Here is a 23,428-nt window from a genome sequence, read left to right on the forward strand (position 1 = left end):
TTTCTATTGCCATGCTCATAGTTCTCTCTTTGGGCTTAGAAAAGTTCAGGCTGTCAGCAAATGGATCAGCTTCTGTATTTACGTCTAGTTCAGGCCCTGGGTTTACCCACTAAATACACACGCACACTCACAAGACTGACTACTCAAAAATAAAATAGCACAAAGACGTGGTGTAATCAGAGCGATGGATCCAGGAAGCCTTACATGCCAGGCAGGCTCCCTGTCTGGTCCATCTGTCCCCACCCCCATGAAGTGGGCACTAATGGTGCCTGGCTGCAGTTGGGAAAGGCCAAGAGTGAGGATGCATGCATGCTTGCCGTAAGGTCAGGCCTGGAACACCTGGTGCTCAGGAGACGGCCGCAGCCAGGGTCACTGTGCTGTCACCCATGACGTTGGCGTGGGGGCTGTCACTGAACCACTGCCCTTGCACCCGCAGGAGCAGGCCTCGTGGGTGTGCCAGTGCAAGGAGAGCGTGGTGCAGCAGCTGGAGCAGGACTTCAAGCTGACCCTGCAGCAGCAGAGCTCCCTGGACCAATGGGCCAGCTGGCTCGACAATGTGGTCACCCAGGTCCTGAAGCAGCACGCAGGCAGCCCCAGCTTTCCCAAGGCTGCCCGGCAGTTCCTGCTGAAATGGTCCTTTTATAGGTAAATGCCCCTTGATCTCCCCGAGAATTCTGGGAGGGTGAGGGTGGGGGGTGCTAGAGGTTGTCCTGTGGGCCTCATCCAGGCACACTAGCGCCCAGGGCCAGGCCCAGCGCCCCCCATGGCGTAAAAGTGGGTGGTAGGCTTCTGCAGACAGAAATCATTCTCCGGCCTTGTGGAGAATCACAGCAGCTTGAGTGCATGCGCTTACTTCTCCTCCCTAGCAAAACCCTACCAAGTGGCACTAAAGGAAATGGTGAGAAGGCATATACCCCCAGAAGAAGGGGAACAGGAGAGCAGGTGATGACAGAGAAGAGAGGAGTAAGAGCAAGAGTTTGGGAGACGGTGCGAGGTGGTCAGTTAGGTCAGGGACCCAGATGGGAATCCAACATCGGGCTTTTATCTCTTCACTGCCGAGTGCAAATAGGAGGCAAAAACAGGTGTCAGTTCCCCTGTGGTCCATGTGTCCCACAGAATGGCACTGGGCAAGGGGCAGGTGTGTCAGGGAATACATATTTTTAAATTATACATAGCCCTGGCTGGTGTGGCTCAGTGGATTGAGTGCCAGCCTGCGAACCAAAAGGTTGCCGGGTCGATTCCCAGTCGGGCCACATGCCTGGGTTGCAGGCCAGGTCCCCAGTTGTGGGTGTGCGGGAGGCAACCAATCACTGTTTCTCTTGCACATCATGTTTCTCTCCCTCTCTTTCTCCCTCTTTTCTCCCCTCTCTAAAAATAAGTAAAATCTTTTATAAATAGATAAATTATATATGTAAATATATTCCAGTTAATCATAATTTATATACAAATGGAAATTATTATCATATATTCATATATAAAGAGATTTATTTCAAGCAACCGGCTCCTGCGGTGGTGGGGGCCGGCCAGTCTGAAACCTGGAGGGCCGGCCCAAGGCCAGAGACTCTCCAACCGGAGCGGACTCCGCAGGCCACGAGCCAGGTTTCTTCCTCAGGGAAACCTCAGTTTTGCTCCGAAGGCCTTTCAGCTGATTGGATGAGGCCCATCTTCTTCACTTCATGTTGACTGACGGTAGAGGTGACCCTCAGCCACAAAATGTCTGAGCAGCACCAAGACCGCTGTTTGACTAAATGCCTGGGCGCTAGAGGCTGGCCAGGCTGACGCATCAACCATCAGACGTGAGAGAGAAAAATATATGGAGAAAGAAAAAATGTGAGAAAAATCCTGAAAGAAATGAAAAGATTGGATCCAGGAGGTTCAATATCAAATGGATAGGATTTCTTTTTAATGGGGGAGAAAATGGAGGGAAAGAAAATAATAAAACCATCATCAAGAAGCTGTCCCGGGACTGCAGGGTGCCAGTGACCAGACTGAAGAAGCCGCTGCAGCCCCCGTCTTGAGGAGCCGCAGCCTCCGCAGGTGGCGTCGGGGCAGCGAGGCTGGGGGACAACTGTGCAGGCTTCCAGCAGGGAGCGACTGGACCGCTGAAGGCCCGGAACCGGAACAGTGTCCTCCAACTGAGCCAGAATGCAGCATCCAGTCGGCGAGAAAACAGTATCTTCAGAATTCTAAAGGAAAAGTATCCAAGCTGTGATCCTAACCTGCGCAGACAGAAGCAAGGGGACCGGGACCTCACAAGGGACACCATCCAGAAGACTTGGACTGTGCTTGCTGACAGCAGCCCAGCAGTTTTGCCAGGGGTCCTGGTCTCAGCTGGTAAGCAATGTGTGGAGAACTGAGTGTTTTTTAAGAAGGAGTCGGTTAACCCAAGGAAAATGATATCATTCTAAGGCTTTTTGGCTATGCATGGTCCGACTGATCGGGGAGCTACAGCTGGCGAATCGGACCACCCTTCACCTGATTGTGCAAACAGCGTGTTGTCAGCACCCAGCCGCACTCATTCATTTATGGATCCTTAGCAGAATGGTGACCACGTGGCCACAAAGCTGAAAATATTTACTGTCTGGGTCTTATTTTAAAAAAAATCTTTGCTGCTCTCTCAGCCAACCACCTAGTAACTCCATTCTCAACTCCCTCCTCATGCTCTACTGTAGCCTTGCCGCCTCAGGGCCTTTATTCTGCTGACCACCCCCCCCCGCCACCTGGAACACCTTCCCCTCAGATAGCTGTGTGGCTGGACCATCACCAGAGAGGCCCCTCAAGGCCACCTTAAACAGTAGCATGCACCTTCTCATCCTCTGTCCCCATGCCCCACTGTTCCTCACGGTCACCTGTCACCTTGCTCTCTGTCTGTTGTCGATCTCCTCCATGATGGAGCACCGCCCCCAAGAGCCATGATGCTGCTTCTGTCTACTGCACTGTCCCCAACACGGGAATGTTAGTTGAGTGAATGAACAAGGAAGGAAATGTGAACCTGATATATTGCCTGGCTCTGCTGTGAACTTAACACCCCATTACCACATACGGGAACACCGACTGAGGAAAAAAGTACTGCAAAGTAACACTGAGATGACAGACGAGGAAGGGGCACAGAGTCAGTGTCCCTGTGGTGGAGGGTCTCCGGGACAGTCATGGCCTGAGGAGTGGAGAGCAGCAGGATGAGCCTGTGACACGGAAATGTGGAAATGAGAGCGCAGCTGGGGCTGAGAGGGGCCATGGCCTCTGTGGCATCACACAGTGCTTTTCTCCACAACGACTGAAGCACTGCCTGACTCCATCCTGTTGGGTTTAAGGGACCTATTTCTGCAGCATCCACCAGAAGATGGTAGATGGGTGAGCAGGGGCTTCGTGGGGGATCGCCAACCTCCGGTTGAACTGATGGTCCTCCTGCAGGAAGCTACCAGCCCATGTGGAGAACCCAAAACCTACCAAGCCACCATGGAGATGGTTTGGAAAAGCTACTTGAGCTGAAGCATCGCACCAGATGCCGAGGCTGGGGGTTGCAGGTGGAGAGTACCAGCGGGGCGGGCCCCAGATGGGGAGTGAGACCTGTGGCATGTGGACCTGCGGCCCCCGACCGAGCGGCAGCAGACGGACAGTGTCTGAATGCCTGAGCTGGCAGGCACGTCCAGACCTCTGTTGCCTTGTGGCTGACAAACAGCGTTCCGGAGAAGGGAGCTGTCACAGAGTCAAACCCAGCACAGCTTCCTGGGGTGGGGAATGGAGGGAGAGGCGGTGAGAGGCGGGCAGGGGCGAGAGCCTGCTGCCCAGGGACCTGCAGTCCATGTTCGTTCATTCACTTCTGGCGGAGTTGGCCGGACAGAGCCCAAGAAGCTTCTACAAAGAAAACATACCACAAACCCTGAGCCCTTTCACCCTGTCCACTTAGAAGTGTGGCCTTTGTGTTCATGAATGTCCTTCAAGTGACCTTTGCTTTCTACAGTGCCAGTTTGGGCACAGTGGCTGCCCGGTTCCTTCCTTGGTTACCCCTCCTGAGTCAGCTCAGAGCCACAACCAGCTAAGCCAGCTCTTTGTCTCTGTGGCTGAACAAAACTGCCTTCAGAGTGCATCTACAAACTGGCGCAGGAGGGTGCAAGAAGACTAAATACACCGATGTTGTTGTCGGCTGTCTTTACAGACTCGCCTGCAGCCCTGTTGTGAACACACAAGTTCAACGGAGGCACATTGACACTTCCAAACATTTGAGCAAACACTGGTTGGCAGTGGGCAGCCTCAAACCCAAAGTGGCGGGGAGCCCCCACCGACAGGAGCCAGGGCCCAGTGTTTGTGGGGAAGGTGAGGAAGCAAAGCAGGGACGTGGTTTAATTGGCCACAGCAATACAGCTGCCTTGTTTGGAAACCAGCTGCTAGTGATTCCTTGTTTGCAAGTTTCTCTCTCAGGCTCCAGGGCATTGACGTGGCTTAGATTTTGGTTTGCTTACCAGACTCAAGGCATCAGCACCACCTCAGGGTGCTGACCCTCTTATTCAGTTCCTGTGATGGTCTGTCTCCCTCCTGGTCTTGCCCCTGCCTGTTCCTTCCTTTGCTACAATAGTGATTAGACTCGACTGAGAGTAGGTGAGCTCTGAGATGGGCATTTCAGTGTTTGTGGCTACATGGCAGATGAGTTTATAGGCCAGAGTTTCTGGTTGGGTTTTGGTGTATGCTCACTTTAAATCAGGGGTCACTTTTTTATATTCAAAATCAACAGATATTAAGTATTTTTGAATAATAGGTTTATGGGCATGTGGCACACGACATGTAAACAAACGGGCATGGCTGTGTGCCGATAAAACTTTATGGACACTGGAACGTGAATGTCAGGCACTTTTCTTGGGTCACAAGATAATTCTTCTTTTGACCTTTTTCCCCAGAATTTAAGATGTATTGGTTTGGCCAAAAAGTTTGTTTGTTTCTTTTCCATAAAATGGCTCTAGTGGCACTTAGTTGTCTCTAACTTCATTTGAAACAATTTTGACAGATTGTATTATAACAGCTGCCATGTCAGGTGCATTTTAAAAAATTATCAAAATTGGTGAATTTTTGTGTAGCCATTTTAATATTGAAGATGGAAGGAAATATACTACATTTTCAGTGCATTATGCTTTACTATTTCATGAAGGGTAAAAACATAACTGAAACACACACACAAAAAGATCTGTGCAGTATATGGAGGTGCTGTGACTGATCGAATGTGTCAGAAGTGGTTTGCAAAGTTTTGTGCTAGAGATTTCTTACTGGACGATGCTACATGGTTGGGTCTACCAGTTGAAGCTGACAGTGATCAAATCGAGACATTAACTGAGAACAATGAATGTTCTACCACGAGGGACACTGCCAACATACTCAAAATATCCAAATCAAAAAAGTTATTGGTGAAAATGAAAAATATGTCTTATTTTACGGAATAAACTAAACAAACTTTCTGGCCCAATAAAAACCATTCTTAGCTCACAGGTTGTACAAAATCAGGTGGTGCACTGGGCTTGGTCTGGGCTGGGCTGTAGTTTGCCAATTGCAGAGGCAAAAGCACCCTGAAGTCTTGTCCGGATGTTGGGTGCCTTGAGCACTGACTGGGGAGGGGAGGACTCGGGGAGGCGGGGAGGCGGCCTGCTGCGGGGGGTCGGCAACCGCACTGAAAAGTCTCCTTACCAAAGGCGGTCTCTGAGGCTTGTATCTGAGACATCTGCTGTCCCCTCCTCAGTCACACTGGGACACAGGGGCAGTCTGGCAGCCAGTGGGCCCCTTGTAGGTCTAAAGGGTCCCCAGACAACCTCAGAGCTGAAGAAAAGCCTGGTTCACCTGCCTGGTGGGGCTCCGTGCTCCCGGAAGGCGCCTAGCCTCTGTCTGCCCATCCCCCAGCTCCATGGTGATCAGAGACCTCACCCTGCGCAGCGCGGCCAGCTTCGGCTCCTTCCACCTGATTCGCCTGCTGTATGATGAGTACATGTTCTACCTGGTGGAGCACCGTGTCGCCAAGGCAACCGGGGAGACACCCATTGCAGTGATGGGAGAGGTGAGCACCCCGGAGCAGCCTGCAGGGGTGAGGGGAGGCTGCTGGGCAGGACACAGTGGACGGAGGGCAGGAAGGAGCCCTCCTGCCAGAGCCCACAGACCTGGGGTCACCTCCACCCATTTACTCTTGCCCTGGCAGGATTTCCTGCCTCCAAGTGAGGCCCGACCACCCCACCCTGGGGAGGGTTTTAGCTGGTAAAGTCCAGCTAACATAAACCATCAGGTCAACCATTTTGAAGTGAACAGTTCAGTGGCAACTGTCACCTCTATCTAATTCTAGAACAGTCCATCACCCCACAGAGAAACGTCCCAGTGGCCATTCCCATGCCCCTCCCCAGCCCCTGGCACCCACACACCCACTCCCCGTCTCTGGGTGTGCCTGCTCTGCACACTTCACACACGTGCAGCCACACACTGGGGCTCCTCGCCCTAAGCGTGCGTGTTCCAGGCCCGCCCGCGTGCAGCGAGTGTCTTTCCGGCTGAGTGACAGTCCAGTGCGTGGCGTTCCGCGTCTGTTTGTCCGTTCATCTGCTGATGGACATTAGGGTTCTTTCCACCTTTTGGCTACTGTGAGTCATGCTGCAGTGAACATGTGTACACATGTTTTTGTTTAAACACCTGTTTTCAGTTATTTTGGGTACCTACCCAGGAGTGGAATTGCTGGGTCATGTGGGATTGTTTTGAGGAAGAAAGGTGGTGACACTTATACAGCTTTGGAACATAATAAATGCCCTTGATGAATGCCAGCTTTTCCTTCACTGTCCCTATTCAGAGGCCACAGTCCTGCGCCTTGCTGGTCTGAGCGTCAGCACCCCCGACCCCGCCGCACCTCACAGAGGCCGCGTCACAGTTGCTCCTTGTGTCAGAACCCCTCACTTACTCAGCGACAGCCAGTTTTAGCCACTGGCGGTGACCTTGCTAACCTTTCCTGGGACCTGCTCTGCAGGGGCCCTGACTCTGTCCTCTCTCTTTCAGTTCAGCGACCTCGCCTCCCTGTCGCTGACACTGCTGGACAAAGGTAGGTGTGTCTGTGGCTTTCCCGATAGGTTCCCCCGCCCATGGCCCAGGGGAGATCAGGGCAGCTCCTGGGGCGGGCTGAGGCCTCGAGAGCTGGCATCCAGACGGCAGACACCACTGGGGCAGCAACAGACGCCCCAGTGTTGCCTCTGAAGGACTGGCCCCAGCGGGGGCTCAGAGGAGCGGCCCTGCTCCCTCCTGCTCCTGTGTGGCCCTTTGGGGTGACCTTTAATCCTGATCCCTGGGCACCCCCACACCAGGCCCCAAGGAGCAGGGCCACAGCCAGGAATGAGGTGGAGGGGGAATCCGAAGGGGGAGTGGGGCAGAAAGCCCTCCACCTGTGGCCCATTCCTGCCCCCACGGGCTGGAGGACCGAGTGCCAAGGGCAAACCTGCCAGGAATGTGACCCATGCAAAGGAGCACGGGTCAAGGGGGCTCACGGCTAAGGAGGCCAGGAAGTGCCAGGTGGACCCAGACCAGAGCTGAGGCCCGCTCACTCCAGGGCGCCTCTCTGAGGATATGCTGCTCTCTCTCCCCCTCCCGTGGCCCCCGCCAACCCCCTTGTCCCCAACACTGACCCCGCAGATGACGTCAGTGAGGACCGGAGCAGCGAGGCCGACGCAGACGCCCGCAGCCTGGGTGGGCCCCTGGTGAAGCGGGAGCGCAGCGACCCGAACCACTCCCTGTAGGGCCCAGCACTGAGGCCCTTCCTCAGCTCCGCCCGGCCTCCTTGCACCCTACCGCAGTTGTGCCTCCTACACGAAGTGACCTTGACTCTGACTCACGGGGCCCCAGGGCATGGGCACCCTGGAAGGACACGCTCTTCCTCCCGAAGAAAAACCGCTGTTCACCACAGCCAAAGGCCACACCCAGTTCTGAGAACCTAAATGGCTCCCCTGGGCACTGCCCAGATCTCCTTTTGCTCCAGACCGTCTTAGTCCTCCTGTCTGCTGGCCTGGGGCCTTTGGGCCGCTTCCACACACCCTGTCGACGGCTGGGAGGCCGTGCTGGGCAGGTCGGCACCTCCACATTGGGCTTCTCCTCCATTCAGCCTGGTCCAGTTTTCACCATGATTTTTAAAACTCAGGCAGATCCCTGAAAGGAAGGGTGTCTCACAGCTGTTGGGCAGCCCCAAGCTGTCCTCTTCCACAGGGACCCTGCCCTGTGCTGGGAAGGAACCATCTTCGCACCACACCCCATTGTCTCTCGTGGACAGGCTGTCCTCAGCCTCCTGTCCTGTGCTGACACAGGGAGGCCACCCTGAGGGGTCCCCAGCTCTAGATGTCAAAGGACCCCACAGCGTGTCCCTGGATGGCGGGCAGCCCACTGCCCCACATGGCTCACAGAACAAGTCCCAGAAATAGGCCTGCTGTGTCTGTAAGAGGTAGCCCCAGAAGTGACCAGCAACAGGGAGGACTGTGGTTCTGTCCAAGGTCACAGCCAACAGGGAGCCAAACCACTGAGTCTGGAATTCATCTGTTCTGAGGGGGCCAGGGCGGTCAGTGTTTCAGCGGTGCCCTCAGAGGGCCACCATCCCGCCAAGTCTATGCAAATAGCCATGCCTGCAGCCTGCTCCACAGGCTCTTCTAGAAGGCCTGCCCTGGAATTGGCAACATTGGAGCACCATGACCCCAGTCAGGTCCTGTCGAACTGTTGAAGCTGAGATCTTCTCTGGGGACAAACAGACCCAAGGACTTGCACAGCCCTGAACTTTAAACTCCCGGTCTGTGTCCACTGCGACACATTGCACTTGGTCAGCTCCGTGCGAGAGTTCTGTCCCAAAAGGAACTGCAAAGAAGAAAGATAAACCTCTAGTCTAGGATGCGCCATCAAATGCAATGCAATAGTTTCTCTTTTTGGAAATATGTTTATACCAATAGTCTTGTGCTCTGGTCTCCAGTCATTATTAGAACGTTTCTCATGTGTATCACAGCACATCTGACGCCCCAGGATTTTCCTCATTCAGGTCGAGCAGGGGCTTGGGGCCCACCTCAGCCCTTGCCTGGTGTGCAGAGTCGGGGTTGGGGTGGTAAGAAAGATGAGTGCTGATTCTAGAAACCCAAAGTCCATGATGATCCCAATGTCTGTCTGGTCTTAGAGTTCCAGACTGAGGCAGAAGCAGGCAGAGCGCCTTTAAATACACACCTGCTCTGCTGGAGGGCCCTGAAACTCCCAGTTCATGGACTGCCATTGCGCACCTCTTCGCTCCCAGTGCCCGCTGGGTTCTGCCTTAGGCTCCGTCTTATCCTTTGCAGGATTCCATAGGGAGGACCACAAATGAGTGAGGACAGGAGCCTTCCGAGCCCGTTCTCATTTTTCATTGCAATAGACACATTGAGCGTACCCATTTGGGGGTCACAATCCACATGCCCACTGCCCACGCCCCTCCCCCACAGCCAGAGGTCCTGGAGGACAGGCCCTTCCTCCTGCCTGACCCCTGCCCTGGCCTGTGCGGAAGCAGCGACCTCCAGCGCTTCCCCCCCAGCTCTCTGGGGAGCAATGGAGAAGGAGCATGTTCTTCAAGTTCTGCTTAGCAAGGCCAGCCCAGGGCCAAAGATAGCAAGAAACAATTCCCAGCCCAGGATGGTTGAGGCCGTTTGTAAATAGACTAAATCCATTCAGATATTACAGAATAAATCCACACTCCAGCCTCTGAGGCAGCCTACCACTGGCTCCCAAGGTTTACTCCACAGAGCGAGCGGCAGGGGCCAAAGTCCAGAATCCTCAGGACCAAGGCTAGAGCTTGTTCCAAATCACCAATCCCTGGGCCCAGCCACAGAAAGTCTGCCTCTTGGAACTGGGATGGGGGCTGGGAGTCCACAGTGTGACCACCCCTTCCCAGGGGACCACAGGACCTTGAAGAAACCCTGCAGAAGAGAGTGACACCATTCCCAATCAGCCTCCCCTAGAATCGGCTTCTCACTGCCAGGCCACTGCCCCACAGGCCCCCAGGGATGCTCAGCCTCGGGCCCCAGAGCAGACCCATCTGTCCCACGAAGAGGCCCTGGGGCCCCCAGGTGACACTAAAGTCACCTATCACTTTCCTGGGCTGGGACTCCAGGGTCTGTTTACCTTAATGCTCTGCTGTCACTATCTTGAAATTCTCCAATGTTTGAACAAAGGACCTACATTTTGCTCTTGTACTGGGCCCCATAAATTCTGTGGATGATCCTGAGGAACCACCCCTGCTTTGGGCCCCGACTCACCCCTGCCCTCTGGTGGGTCACAAATTTCATCCCCTGAGCAGCACCAGCCCTTGTACTGAACAGCAGCCAGCCCTGGTCTCCCCCCTCAGAGAGCCTGGCTGTGTGAGGGGGTGGCAGGGGCCCGGAGGAGGAAGACCAGGCCCACCCACTGGGCCTGAGTGGCTGGTGAGGGAGTGAACCCGGGTGATGCCCACGTGCTTACCACCCCAGGAGCTGGAGAGATGGGCGGGGGGGACCTGTTGAAGGCCCACAGGCTGTCCAGTCCCTCCAAGGGCCCACTGGGAAGGTCTCCGGGGAGCAGGCACCACATGATAGGGGGAACCCAGTCCTACCAAGAGCCTCTGGGAACTTCTGTCTAATCACAGGAGCTCCACTATAGACACTTTGGTCTGATCTCTTTTTGACAATCTTCCAAGGTAAGTGTTACCCCCATTGCACACATGGGAAAATGGAAGCTGCTGGCTGGAATGCAGATGTGATGGCTGGAGCACCAACATCCATATTAGGTTGAGGTGGATATAATATAATAAGGATGACGAAATGAGAAGAAGCCTGGATCCCTGGTGGTCATTACAGCCCTCACAGCCCCCAGTCAGAATTCAATAAGCCACAGGCGGGGGGGTGGGAGGCATTGATATTCCTTCCTCCAAGAAGTGGTAGCAAGAATTCAAGCAAGATACAAGGTGCCTACGCATACCCCAACTGCAGGGGTTAACTCTCGTCTGCCTTGCTCAAGACCATTTGCTGAGCAAACATTTAGTGAATGAGGAAATGAGGGAATGAGGAAAGCTCCTGAGAGGAGGTACTATTCCAGGTGGTCATGAGAAGATAAGGGGAAAGAGCAGAAATGTGGGGGAAATATGAGGACTCAACAAAGAGGAAGGAGCCCTGGCTCGTGTGGCTCAGTGGGTTGGGCATCGTCTTGCAAACGAAGGTCACTGGTTTGATTCCCAGTCAGGGCACATGTCCAGGTTGTGGGTCATGTCCCTGGTTGGGGGCATGTGAGAGGCAAATGATCAATGTTTCTCTCACACATTGACACTTCTGTCCCTCTCTTTCTCCCTCCCTTTCCCTCTCTCTAAGAATAAGTAAAATCTTCCCCCCATCTTCAAATAAGTAAAATCATTTTTTTAAAAAATTTACAAGGTGAAAAGGAGGCCACCACCAGAATTTTTTTATCAAAGCTGGGCTGATTCCGGCAGGACGGGTTACTCATGAGGAGACTGGAAGCAAGGAGGTTCCCCAGGGATGCGTCAGGGTTGACAGGTGGGAGCTGTGGGGGCTGGACGGGCGGGCGGAGGGCAGGGTGGGGAAGGGGGCTGAGAGGCCTGATGGAGTTCTGCGCCCAGCGGCAGGTCGAGTGGGTTACAAAATCATGCTTGTGGCTTAGGACCAGCTTAGCTTTTTTTTAAATGGACCAGGATAGAAATAGAAAAGATCAGGAGTGTCTATGTAATAAAAATAAACATGGCCTCATAAAATCTGAATTTCAGTATATATTAATACATGTATCATACTTATATGTATGATATTGGGCTGTATTTGTACTGAATATTCATATTATCAAAAGGCACAATACCAGAGGGTATTTCTCACCCTATTTCGAGATCATGGGTTCCTTCCAGAATCCTCTGTGATGGACGACTGTGGGGTTCGCTACCCAGCATCCATTCCGCCTCCCTTTGGGATGACCCTTCTCCCACAGTTTTAAACACCATCTCTGTGCCGGTGCCTTCACACACTGAAGGACACTGTTCAGGCATTGGCCTGTGTGGGGAGCAGCAGGGAGGCCGGCGTGGCCTGCGTGTGGTGAGCGATGGGGCAGGAGGGAAAACGGGAGAGACAGGGAGGGCTGCCTAGATCCTGGGGAGGACACGGGGTTTCCTTCCAGGGCAGTGGCCCCTGAGAGGTCCGTGACTGAAAAATGGATTGAGAAGTCCCCTCCCTCAGGCCTCACATGGACGCCTCCCTGGCATCTCATCAACAGCTGAGCACCTAGAGGCACTCTCGCTCAGTCACCATCTGGTGGAGGCCTGGACCAGGTGGAGGTGAGATCACAGGCAGGGCAGGGGTTGATGTGAGCCCTGCGGTGCTGGGCCCACTCCTCCCCACTGAAGTTTGGGCACTCTCAGGGGTGCCCCTCTGATACTGCCACACGGTTCCCGACCAGAGAACCGCTGGAACGGCCCAGCTCTCTTTTCTCTTTGGTCTTATCGGCATCTTCTTAAATTTCAAGCAAATCCCCTGTTTGCTCACATTTTCCAGAGGTGATTTTTGGGGTTTGCAACCAGCCTCCAAACCGAGACACCCTCAGTCCCATGAGTCTTACAGGCAGCTTCATAATGGATTCTCAGACCCCTGAAGCCCTCCCAGGATCTGGAGCCCCTGTTTTAGAGATGGCGCACGCCAGCTGCCCGGAGCGTCATCCTCAGAGCGGCCAGGCGCTGTGCAACCAAGATACCCTCCACCTCTGCTGGCTCAGCCAGCACCAACTGACTTGTGTCCCAGGATGACAGACCCCAATGGATGCAGAGCTTCTGAGTTCCCCCAAGTTTAGTTACTTAGAGGGAATGAATTGCTCCCCCGACCTCCCCGGGGCTGTTTTGAACTCATCCCAATCTTCTACCACCCCCCAGTGGTCACTGTGTGACATGGCCTCTTCCTTTTTGCCCCATGACACAGCGAGCTCGGATTTTGCCTATTTCCGGGGCTGTTTCATTTAGTAAATTGCTACACTGCATTCCTCTCCCTCAAATATTCCCTATTCACCTTTCTCCCCGCTGAATATTCAATAATTACAAAGGGAAAAGTAGTAATTTGTCAGACACCATCTAAATCAAGTGACCTAAGTTATCAGTAATGTCACAGATCGACATCTTGCATCTCCTAATAGGGCGCCCTGAGAACACAACCACACTCCCATGTTATTCCCGCTCAATTCACTCATCACCTGAATTTAACCAAGAGGAAACATCAAACAAACCCCAAATTAAGGACATTATGCAAAATAATTGGCAGTACTCATACCAGTATCGTGCTCAAGGGAAAATACGACAGAAATTTGATCCTTACTGAAAGAGACTACAGAGAAACATCTAAATGTACCAAGAGATATTGGACTGGATCCTGGAACAAGAGAAAACGGTGGTGGTGAATGGATGAAACTGGACTAAGGTCTGTACCTAGGTAATAGTATTGCATCAGTGTCAGTTTCTGGGTTTTGATCATTGCACTGCTCAAATATCATAAGATGTGAATACTGGGGAAGCTGGGTGAAAGCTATATAGGATGCCTTGGTACTATTTTTGCAACTTCTTGGTAAATCTGAATTTAATTTGAAAGTTAAAAAATTTTAAATAAAATAGAGTACGTATTTCAGAATATGGGAGGGAAGCTCACGTACCCAGCATGGGTCAGAAGCCCCACTCAGTAGCAGCGGCAGCCACAGTGGGCATCCTGCTGTCAGGAACTTAACACTGGACTGAGGGAAAACCCGGAACCGTGCTGAGCAGGGGAGGCAACCAGGATGACCCCACCTGCCTCTGAGCTCCCTGCAGGAACCGTAGCTGATTCATCTCTGGGCCTTTGACCTCAGTCAAAGGCACAGGGCAGACTTCTTCACGTGCCTGCTCCCTGCCCACGATGGGGAAACAAGCACTGAATTACAGCTGTGACGGCCCTTACACCCGGAGCCCAGCTGCATAAGCGATTGTCCATCTTGGCTGTAGATAAGGAAGTTCACAGTTCTCAGAGCTTAGCCTGGCCTTGGGGACCTTGGACTCACCTCCTGGTAAGCCAAGGAGGAAGCAGGCAGCAAAGTTGCCAATCAGCAAATTAAGGTACATAATTCGGACCCCTCCATTTCCCACTTCCAACCCTTGTATTAGGAAAAACTCCAGACTCCTCGCTGTGGCTTAGTAGGCCTTGCCCACTCCTCCCTGACCTCATCTCCTCACCCTGCCCCGTCCTCACCCTGCCCCGTCCTCACTTCACTCCCCCAGCTCACCAACCTGGTTCCTGCCTCAGGACCTCTGCACTCAGTGTTCTGCCTGGAATACCTCTCCTGTAGATCTTCTACTGAAATGTCACCCCCTCAGTGGGGACTTCCCTGACCAGCCAATCTAAAGTATATCCTTTCTGTACTAACTGATGTGGCTCATTTGGTTGGAGTGTTGTCCGTAAACCAAAAAGTTCACCGGTTCAATTCCTGGTCAGGGCACATGCCTGGGTCGAAGGCCAGATTCCTGGTTGTTAGAGGCAACCGGTTGTTGTATCATCTCTCACATATCAATGTTTCTCTCCCTCTTTTTCCCTCCCTTCCCCTTTCTCTAAAATTTTAAAAAATATCCCCTTTCCGTTACTGTCACAACATGCTGTGTCATTTTCTTCATAAGGCTAGTCAGTGTCTCAAATGATTTTGCTTAAGACAGGGTCTGTCTTGTTCGTCCTGGACCCCAGCATGTAAAGCAGTGCCTGATGCATAGTAGGCTTGGTGGATATGTATTGCTACGTAACAAATACCTGCTCAAATTTAGTGGCTTATAACAGCAGCCATTGACCTTTCCCGGTTTCTGTAGGTGAGGAATGGCAGGGACTAGGCAGGGCAGTTCTCTCAGTTTTGGTGTCTGCGTTTCAGCTTCCTTACAGCCTGGCAGTCCCAGAGCAACTGGACTGCTTATGTGATGGCTAAAGGCTGAGTGCGAGTGCTCTGGCAAAGCAGGCAGGTCACATCCTCTGTTGGGACCTCACCTTCTGCGTCCCAGTGTGGTTTCTCCTGTGTTGATGGACCAGTAACGAGACCACCCCCATTGAAGGGAGGGGAGCCAACACTTCACCTCTCAACGGGAAGAGGGTCAAAGAACTTGGGGTTGTGTCTTAAAACCACCACAGTAGGTGATGAACAAATATTTGTTCAACAAATAAATATTGGCTACATTAGCTTGTTAGGGGAGACCAGATAAAGAAAGCAAAGGGAAGCCTAAAGGGCGTGATGCTGGCAGCCACTGACAGTGATGAAAACTGTGAAACCAGTGGAACTTCAGTTGGCCTGTCAGGCTGATGGGTTTAGCATCTCTCCATGTGCCTTGAAAAACCACAACTGGATTATATTTAGCAAGTGATGACATGTTTCTGGGAGTTTCCCAAAATGTGGGATGAATGTGATACATGAAATGACTTTAAGAGACGTGTAGACATGGCATTAAATGATACCAAATCACATGGATTATAGTTGTCCCATTTTCAATTATCTTTCATGCCTCCTCATCATGTCAAGGGGAAACTGCAGTTGAGTGATAATAGGCCCTTAATCCACCTCTAATATTTGCTAATCTCTCTTTACGCCAAAGAAAAAGCCAGCTTGGGGATCTTCACCTTGGCAAGCAACAGTAGCCATCCATTTTGTTTTTACTTATTTTGTGTTACTGTTTATTTTTACAATTACCTCCTATTTGTGGTTTGTAGTTTTCTATTTTAAATGGTGACGTACAGTATTTAACATAACTTTAAACCAAAAAAAAAAGGCAGAGAAAGAAAAGTATTAATTATTAAAGGTCAGAGGGTTCAGGGATACCACAGAGGCCAAGAAAAAGATAAGCAATGAAACCAACACTCTAGAAATGAGAAAACGTAATCCACACACTGCTACAGACCACCACATGGACTTGGTGACCCTCCTAGGGCATGGTGGCAAAACCCATGGTAGGAAAACCCAAGTGTCTATCAAATAAAGTTGGAAAAATAGTATTAAATATACCCACTCCCAATAATAAATAAAAGTTCCATTTAAACCTTTCCGAACAGTGAATATCAAGATCTAATGTGCATAGGAAGCCCCTGAGTAGCTTGTTAAAAATGCAGATTCTTATTCAGGATTCTGTATTTCTAATAAGCTTCCAGGTGTGGATGCTGCAGGTTTGGGGAGCACTGAGAAAGCAGCAAGCTCCAGAAAGAAATAGAGTGTACTGCTGTGCATTTCTTTCCAACTTGATGATCAGTGACATTCACACCACTAGCCTGAAATCGGCAAAGAAGTATTTATACCAAGAAAATCAGCACTGCAAAAAAAAAAGAATAAAATAAAAATTTAAAAAACCAGCACCGCAAAGCAGAGTTCAATTAATTGTTTTATTAATTGTCTTCAAGATTTCAGAAAGTAACAGGAAAACATCAGTAAAGTTTACAATAAATTATACATATATAGACACACACACACACCACACACTGACACGCATGTTTCCCCCAGAGAAGCGCTTGTTAAATATCTACACACACCACTGGTTGTACAGACACACGCAGGACGACAAGGTAGGTACACAAGTCCTACATTACAGGTTGGCAGGCCTCTATAAAGACCTAAATCGCAAGCATTTTAAGTTCTGTTAGCCACACAGTGTCTGTTGAAAAGACTCAGTTCTGTGTTGCAGCTGGGAGGCAGCCATAGACACAACATAAATGAGCGAGTGTGGCTGTTTTCCAATAAAACTCTATTTATGGACACTGCAATTTCAGTTTCATACAATTGCCACATGCCCTGAGATAGTCCTCTTTTGATTTTTTTCCAACTGTCAGAAATGTAAAATCCTTCTTGGCTCACAGGCAGACGTGGCCCACAGGCTGGAGGCCCTTCTCCTTTAGGCGAATCCGAGGAGGAGTGAGGGCGGGGCTCCAACCTGGGTGAGACACAGGACACAGTCCCAGGAAGAGGGATCAACAAATGCGACGGTGCTGAGGCTGGAAGGAGCCCGATGTGCTTCCGGGAGGGAAGGACGCGCGTGGCTGAAGGGCCCTGAGCGAGGGGGAGCACGGCAGTCAGCGCAGGGGGCGGTGTAAGCCTGAAGAAGAGGCTGAGCAGCGACTCCAAGTGCAGCACAAGGCCCTCTGGAAGCATTAAGGAAGATGAGCCCTTGATCCAGTTTATATTTTTGAAAGATTCCTCCGCGCGCTGCTGTGCGCAGAGCAGAGCCTGGCGCTCTGGAAGAATGGAGGGAAGGAGAGCAGGGAGAGAGGGGGCTGTCTAGACTCCCAGAAGAGACGGGGATGGTCTGGCCCGGGGTGGTGACAGCCGAGCTGGACGGGACCTGGGAGAGTGAGGCGGAGCCCACGGGGAGTTCTGAGAGACGCAGAGCGGGCGAGTGGAGGAGCAGAACCAGGCGTCCCACGTTCAGGTCCGCCTGTGGGGCCGATCCGCCCAGGGCGCTGTTCCGCTCGGGGCATCGGCTTACAGCCGTCCTGGAGCTCCCGTTCTGTCGGCTCGGAGAGGTCAAGTCCCTTGCGCCGGGTCCCCCGGCCAACACCTGTGTCCCTCCCTCACTGACACCCTCCCTTTGGACAGTGATGTTTAACCTCTGACCTCTGCTTCCCCTCAACCACTCCCCCATCTCAACATGTGGCCTTAAGATAGTGTATGCCCAAGGTAGTTGACTCTTAGAAGAGGAAACTGAAGCCTGAGGTGACGGGGAGCCCCCCCCCGCCCAAGCAGGCCTCCCTCTCCAGCCACTGACCTGCGCGCGTGGAAAGACCCCGACCCCTCCCCGGCCCGCAGACCCAGAGGTTTACCTAAAGGAAGCCTTCCCTCGCGGTGCAGTGGATGGCTCCCTCTCCCACCACAGGGATCCCGCAGAAAGCACCGGCGTCAAAACCCAGCGCCCGCCGCGCCCGCCGCGCCCGCCGCTTCCGCCTCACACAACATTTGTTCCACCTGGCCAGCGACGTTCGTTAGGGGCATTGCGCTAGTGTTCTGCCGGGTCCAAGTCCTCTTGATAGGCGGGAAAAGGCGGCGGGGCGGTTAGTGCGCAGGCGCCCTCTCAGAGCTTGGCTGGGCCCTGACAGGTATGGGGAGCTCGATTCCGCGCCGGACTCGCCGCGCAGGCGCGTCCTGTCAGCCACGCTCGGAGTTGGCTAGGGAAGTGCGCACGCGCAGGAGTTTCTGGCAGAAAGCAAGGGAGCCGCGGCCGGCGCAGGGCCTTGTGGGAGGGCTTGAGGAAGTAAAATGGCGGACCTGGCGAACGAAGGTAGGGGAGGCGCCGTCGGGGGCCAGCTGGCTGCCAGGGAACGGGCGGGGGAAGGATCAGGCGTCACAGGCCCCAGAGGTCAGCACCTCGGAGTGCGGGGGGTCCCTTTGCTCTGGGATAGTGGCACAGTGAGTCCCGCAGCCGCCCGGTATTGCGTCCCCTCCGGCCGAGCTCACCGGCCCGGCCCATCACTCCCAGCAGCCCCGACACTGCCGCCGACCCACTAGAGGACTCGGGAGGCCACTGGGGCCACGACTTTGACGCCCTTCTGCCTGCGGACCAGGCCGAGGGCTGAAGGGCGTGGGAGGCGCGGCCTCATCTCCTCGGCCTCGATTGTAAATAGACGTCCCGGCCTGGTCGTGGGCCCAGCATACCCCACTCTCTCCCCGTCCCTTCGTTCTCGGGGACCCTGCCTTCCCCCCACACCTCGACCTGGCTGCCTAGCCGACCCACCCACTGGTCCTGTGGAGTTCTCGTCCACTGTGGGCCTGCCCATTACGAGGACAGCATACGCTCGGTCTGATTTCAATCCCCCCCCCTCCCACCCCGAACTCGGCCCCCAGTTCCCGCCAGTTCCCCCAGATCCTTAGTGGCGAACTGAGAGTTGCCCCTGGTCTAGCCACGTTTAGGCCCGGCAACAGGATGTGAGCCGCAGAAAGTCTTGGCTTCTCTTTGGCCCTTTTTTGCTTCACTTACAGAAAGAGATGGAGACTGTGATCCCCCTCCTCTGTGGAGCGCTGACATCCCCACCTGAGCGTTTTTGACAAGATTACAGTTCCGAATTCCCAGAGAAAACAATCCATAAGCCGATGGGTTGATATCGCTGTAGCTTCAGGACTTCCAAGGCCTATTTTTAGCTCCCTCCTTTTCTAGGTGCACAACTACAGGCAGGCTATGTCCCTGCCTGGCCCTGATTCCCAGTAACACGCTCCCTGCTGTGGGAGGGTGTCCTGAGGTTTCCATACTGAACTGCATGAATGCATGAATGATAATAAGTGCTCACCCTGGTGGAGCATTTGGGATGGGACCAGGTACTGTTCAAAGTCTTGATCACCATGTGTTATTGGGTGATAACAAAAGCTCCATGAGGTAGGTAGCCTCATGCTCTTGGTGAGAAACCTGAGTTAGAGTGGTTAAATGATTTGTCCAAAGCAGGTCACACAGCTAGTAAGGAGCAGGGATGTGAATCAATGAGGTCTGCCTTCAGAACCCCTCCTGCCTTGGCCATTTTATGCCAGCTCTCTTCTATAAGATAAAGGGGCCCATTGAGGGTTGAACTTTCCATTCATAAGATCCATTTAAAGGCAGAAGTGGGAATGGGCAAATGGGAATCAATATGACATATTTTATATATTTACATCTTCAGCCTATCCAGTTTCTTGATCTTAAGACTCATTTTCAACATCATCTTCAACATCTCCATTTGGATGTCTAATAAGCATATCAAACAAAATTTCTGTCTTTTCCCCCAAAAACCCATCTATCCCACAGTCTTTCTCCTATTGTAGTAAATGGCAAGTCCATTCTTTGAATTGGGCCCAAAACCTTGAAGTCACCTTGACTTCTCTCTTTCTCTTATCTACTACAGCAAATCCTGTCAGTTCTACCTCAAAAATATTTCCAGAGCGTGACCACTTGTTGCCCACACTGCTGCCCTTGGCCTTCCCATTCCCTTCCCATTCCCATCTAACAACTGCTCGGCCCAGAAGCCATAGCGACCCCTGATACCTCCTAACCTCCCCTCCCACCACTCTCTCCCTGACTCAGGCTTTCTCAGTGTCCCTTGAGTAGTCCATAAACTCCCTCCGTTGTGCCTATGCTGGTTCCTCTGCCTGAATCACTCTTCCCCACAGGTCCCCATGGCCCACTCCTTCACCTCCTTCAGAGTTTTACTAAAGATTATTACTGAGACTTCCTCTGGGCACCTATGTGAAGTTGTACCCACATTCCCTATCCCTTTTACCCTGCTTTATTTTACTCCACAGCACTGAGTCACCATCCGGTGGGCTAGGCTTACTTGTTTGTTCAGTTACTCTTCTGGAATATAAGCTCCATGAGGGCAAGGCTTTCTGTCTGTCGTTACTGTGGAGCCCTTCCATCCAGAGCAGTGCCTAACACAGAGTAGGTATCCAAGACACATTTGTTTAATAATTAATTAATTGATTGATTGATGCAGTGAGGACCTTCATCTTTTAGCATAAAGGGAAAATGATGGATTCCTGCTTTTCAGGGATGCCATTTCTAGCATATGCCTGACACATCAGCTGTCAGTTGTAAATCACATAGTTGACCGGGTAAGTGTAAAATAGAGAAATGGAATAATTTTTGCCTAATAAATGCCACACTCACCTAGTACTTTGCCTCCAACACTACTTGTGGCATAGTTGTCCTCAGAAAATCAACTCTCAGTGGCTTTTTATGCTTTGCACACCACTACCATCCTTTAATTTGTTGATATGTGCTTCTTGACTCCATTTGTGGGATGTTTAATTTCTTATCCACTGTGTAAACTAAGACTTCCTTGCCTATGCAGTTTGAAACTCTAGGGACTGTCCCCATCTATGTGCTTTCCCTCTTGCCGTTCAAGTTCCAAATGCCCTCTTGCATTCTGTCTTTCCAGACTGGGATCCTAGCTAGGCCATCCGCACACCCTTTATCTCTCTTCTCTAGGCCATTGCCACCTCTGTATGAGTCTGAGGCAGTGGCTAGCCACCCCAACTGGGCATCAAGATTGCCTGGGGAGCTTTCTTAAAACCACAGATACTCAGTCCCCACACCCTGTCTATTCTGATTCTGTGACGTATTGGATAGGCCCTGGGCATCTGTACACTCAAAACGTAGCACAGGTGATCCTGATATGCAGCCAGGGTTGAGAACCACTGGCTTGAGTTGGACAGGTTAGGAGTACTGCTTGTGTACAAAGAAATGTTTCTAGTTGTGTATCCAATACAGTACCTTGTTAGCCTCTGTTTCTATGGTGATCTTTTCAGGGATGCTGACAGCAACTCCCATAACCCTTTCTTGGTAGTCCTGTAGTCTGTGACTTTTAAAGTACATTTGGATGCTTTTCCTCTAGAAGTTGAGCGTGTGTGTGTGTGTGTGTGTGAGTGTGTGTGTGACACTTGTGTTTTGGGATATTTTGCTCTGGCATTTCACTATTGATAACATCCCAAATTCTAATCATCCTGTCTCGAGTTATTTTTCATTGTAGGCTGACATTGGATGGCAGCATTTTGACCTTGGTAAAGTTAAGAATGGGAAGAGGGTAAGCAAAGTGTGTCTGAGCTATAGGACATCTTGAATTCAAGATCCCAGTGTTAAAAGATACCACATACATGCCTAACCAGTTCCTGCAGTGCACGTGCATCACCAACCTCCTAATCTGGTGGAGCTTGGCAGGCACAGCTGCAGCTTATTTGTGGCCAGTGGGGTTCCGGTCCTACCCCATCTGTGGGGCAAGAGCCTGTCCCAGACCTACCTTGGGCCTGGGTAGTTTGTCTCCAATATCTTTGGCTTGAGTTCTAAGCTTATGTATGTCCCTGTCCTTGAAATGATCCAGAGCACATGGCAAAGGGCAACCGGGGGGTTCCTAGGTGCCAGTTTGGTGCAAAGGCTGAAATCTGGCTCTCCTTAACCTAAAGGAAATTTATATCCCCAGGCTCCACTGGGTTGAACAACAGGCATCTAATGGGTTTCAGACTTCTTAAAGAAACCACTGAGATCCATGGGATGTTGACGAAAGAGGAGTGCAGGAAGCCATAGAAAACCCTGTAAAAATCCCAAGTCACCCTTTCCTGTGCCCTTTTAAGGTTGATGCAGTGTCTTAGATGGCTAACACAGAAGGGTAAAGTAAGTCTCCATAACTCCTCTTTGGACCCTGTCTGGGTCCAAAGCTCAAGCAAAAAGAGACAAACAAAAATATCCCATATATATTTGAATCCTTATTGGCCTGTGGATAGGTGTGGTAGAAACCTGAGATCCACTATGAAGGGGGGTTCTCAACTTTGGCTCCATTGACATTTTGGGTCAGATAATTCTTTGTGATAGAAGCTGCCTTGTACCATATAGGATGTTCAGCAGCATGGTGGCGAACCTCACTCTACCCGCGAGATGCCAGTAGCACCCACCCTCCCCTGCACTCCTTCCTCGGGGGTTGTGACAACAAAAAAATGTCCTCAGACATTGCAAAATGTCCCAGTTCGGGGTGAGGAGAAACATCAGCAGTTGAGATCCACTGGTATAAATTGAAGGCAGGCCCTGACCAATGTGGCTCAGTTGCTTGGGTATTATCCCACAAGGTGAGAAATCGCGGGCTCGATTCCCAGTCAGAACACATGCCTGGGTTGTGGGTTCCATCCCCGGTCGTGTGGGTAGAAGAGGCAGCTGATCAATGTTTCTCTCCCTCTTTCTCCTTTCCTTCAGCTCTCTCTAAAAATAAATAAAATCTTTGGAAAAAAATAATAAAGTGATGATGAGGCACAGGCTATTCCCTATAAATTGGATTTGTGTTTTAACTCTGTCTTGTGCTCTCTGAGTGACTTTAGGGAAATTCTTAACCCTTTTGAACCTCAGTTTCCTCCCCAATAAAATGGGAATAATGATGATCATGTCTATGTTGTGGTTGCTGGGAGCACTGGCTGAATTAATGCGTATAAATTGTTCAATACCTGTCTCAGCCCACAGTGGTAAACAGTAAATGAGAGCTGTTTTTACTACAGTAGACTCATGTAATAGACACAATCAGCTTATATGCTGAAGAAAGAGAGTTAAGAGATGAATCCAAATAGTGCTGGCCACTCTGAATGAGGTGACCCTGGGTCAGCCCTTGATGGAGGCCGGCGGGAGCTGGTCCTCTGAAGTCTTCTGTCTTGCCTTCCTCATTGCACAATCGTCTAGTAGTGGGTTCTCTGCCTCAGCGCTGCAGACACTCGGGACCAGATCGTTCTTTGTTTGGGGCTTCCCTGTGCATTGTGGGATGTTGGTGGGCTTCCCTGGCTTTAGTCTCCCCCAGTTATGACAACCAAAAATGTCCCCAGACATTGGCCAGTGTCCCCTGGTAGGGTGGCACAACTGCCTCCAGTTGAACCACTGCTCTAGCCTGACCAGCTGTCAGTCTAGAGATTTTCAAGAACGGTTTGACCTACTCTAAGTTTTTGCCTT

At 51.7% G+C, this 23,428-nt stretch overlaps 2 protein-coding genes, 1 long non-coding RNA gene and 1 pseudogene across 11 annotated transcripts in view; 3 read left to right on the top strand and 1 right to left on the bottom strand.

Moving 5' to 3' along the window:
* Positions 1 to 8,929, top strand: part of RFX2 (regulatory factor X2) — a 78,127-nt gene extending 69,198 nt beyond the window's left edge. For all 3 annotated transcript variants that reach the window (XM_045831132.1, XM_045831133.1, XM_045831134.1), the window contains 4 exons: positions 437 to 645; positions 5,881 to 6,034; positions 7,009 to 7,051; positions 7,636 to 8,929. In XM_045831132.1, the coding sequence (XP_045687088.1) occupies positions 437 to 645; positions 5,881 to 6,034; positions 7,009 to 7,051; positions 7,636 to 7,739 (510 nt within the window). In that variant the 3' untranslated portion in view covers positions 7,740 to 8,929. The remainder of the gene's footprint in view (positions 1 to 436; positions 646 to 5,880; positions 6,035 to 7,008; positions 7,052 to 7,635) is intronic.
* A 7,439-nt stretch (positions 8,930 to 16,368) lies between these two features.
* Positions 16,369 to 18,122, bottom strand: LOC123814006. The gene is made up of 2 exons (XR_006784823.1): positions 17,814 to 18,122; positions 16,369 to 17,135 (listed from the first exon to the last, which is right to left on the bottom strand). It is a non-coding gene; the product is annotated as an uncharacterized LOC123814006 (long non-coding RNA).
* A 53-nt stretch (positions 18,123 to 18,175) lies between these two features.
* Positions 18,176 to 23,428, top strand: part of RANBP3 (RAN binding protein 3) — a 51,776-nt gene continuing 46,523 nt past the window's right edge. For 4 of the 7 annotated variants that reach the window (XM_045831476.1, XM_045831477.1, XM_045831478.1 and 1 more), the window contains exon 1: positions 18,176 to 18,268. In XM_045831476.1, coding sequence (XP_045687432.1) covers positions 18,247 to 18,268 — 22 coding nt within the window. In that variant the 5' untranslated portion in view covers positions 18,176 to 18,246. The remainder of the gene's footprint in view (positions 18,269 to 23,428) is intronic. The other 3 variants (XM_045831480.1, XM_045831481.1, XM_045831483.1) reach the window with 2 other exon arrangements.
* LOC123814257 lies at positions 22,065 to 22,163 on the top strand (annotated as a pseudogene).

This window comes from Phyllostomus hastatus, unplaced genomic scaffold (genome assembly GCF_019186645.2).
Source record: "Phyllostomus hastatus isolate PE091 unplaced genomic scaffold, TTU_PhHast_1.1 phas_contig_159, whole genome shotgun sequence".
NCBI classification, from domain to species: Eukaryota; Metazoa; Chordata; class Mammalia; order Chiroptera; family Phyllostomidae; genus Phyllostomus; species Phyllostomus hastatus.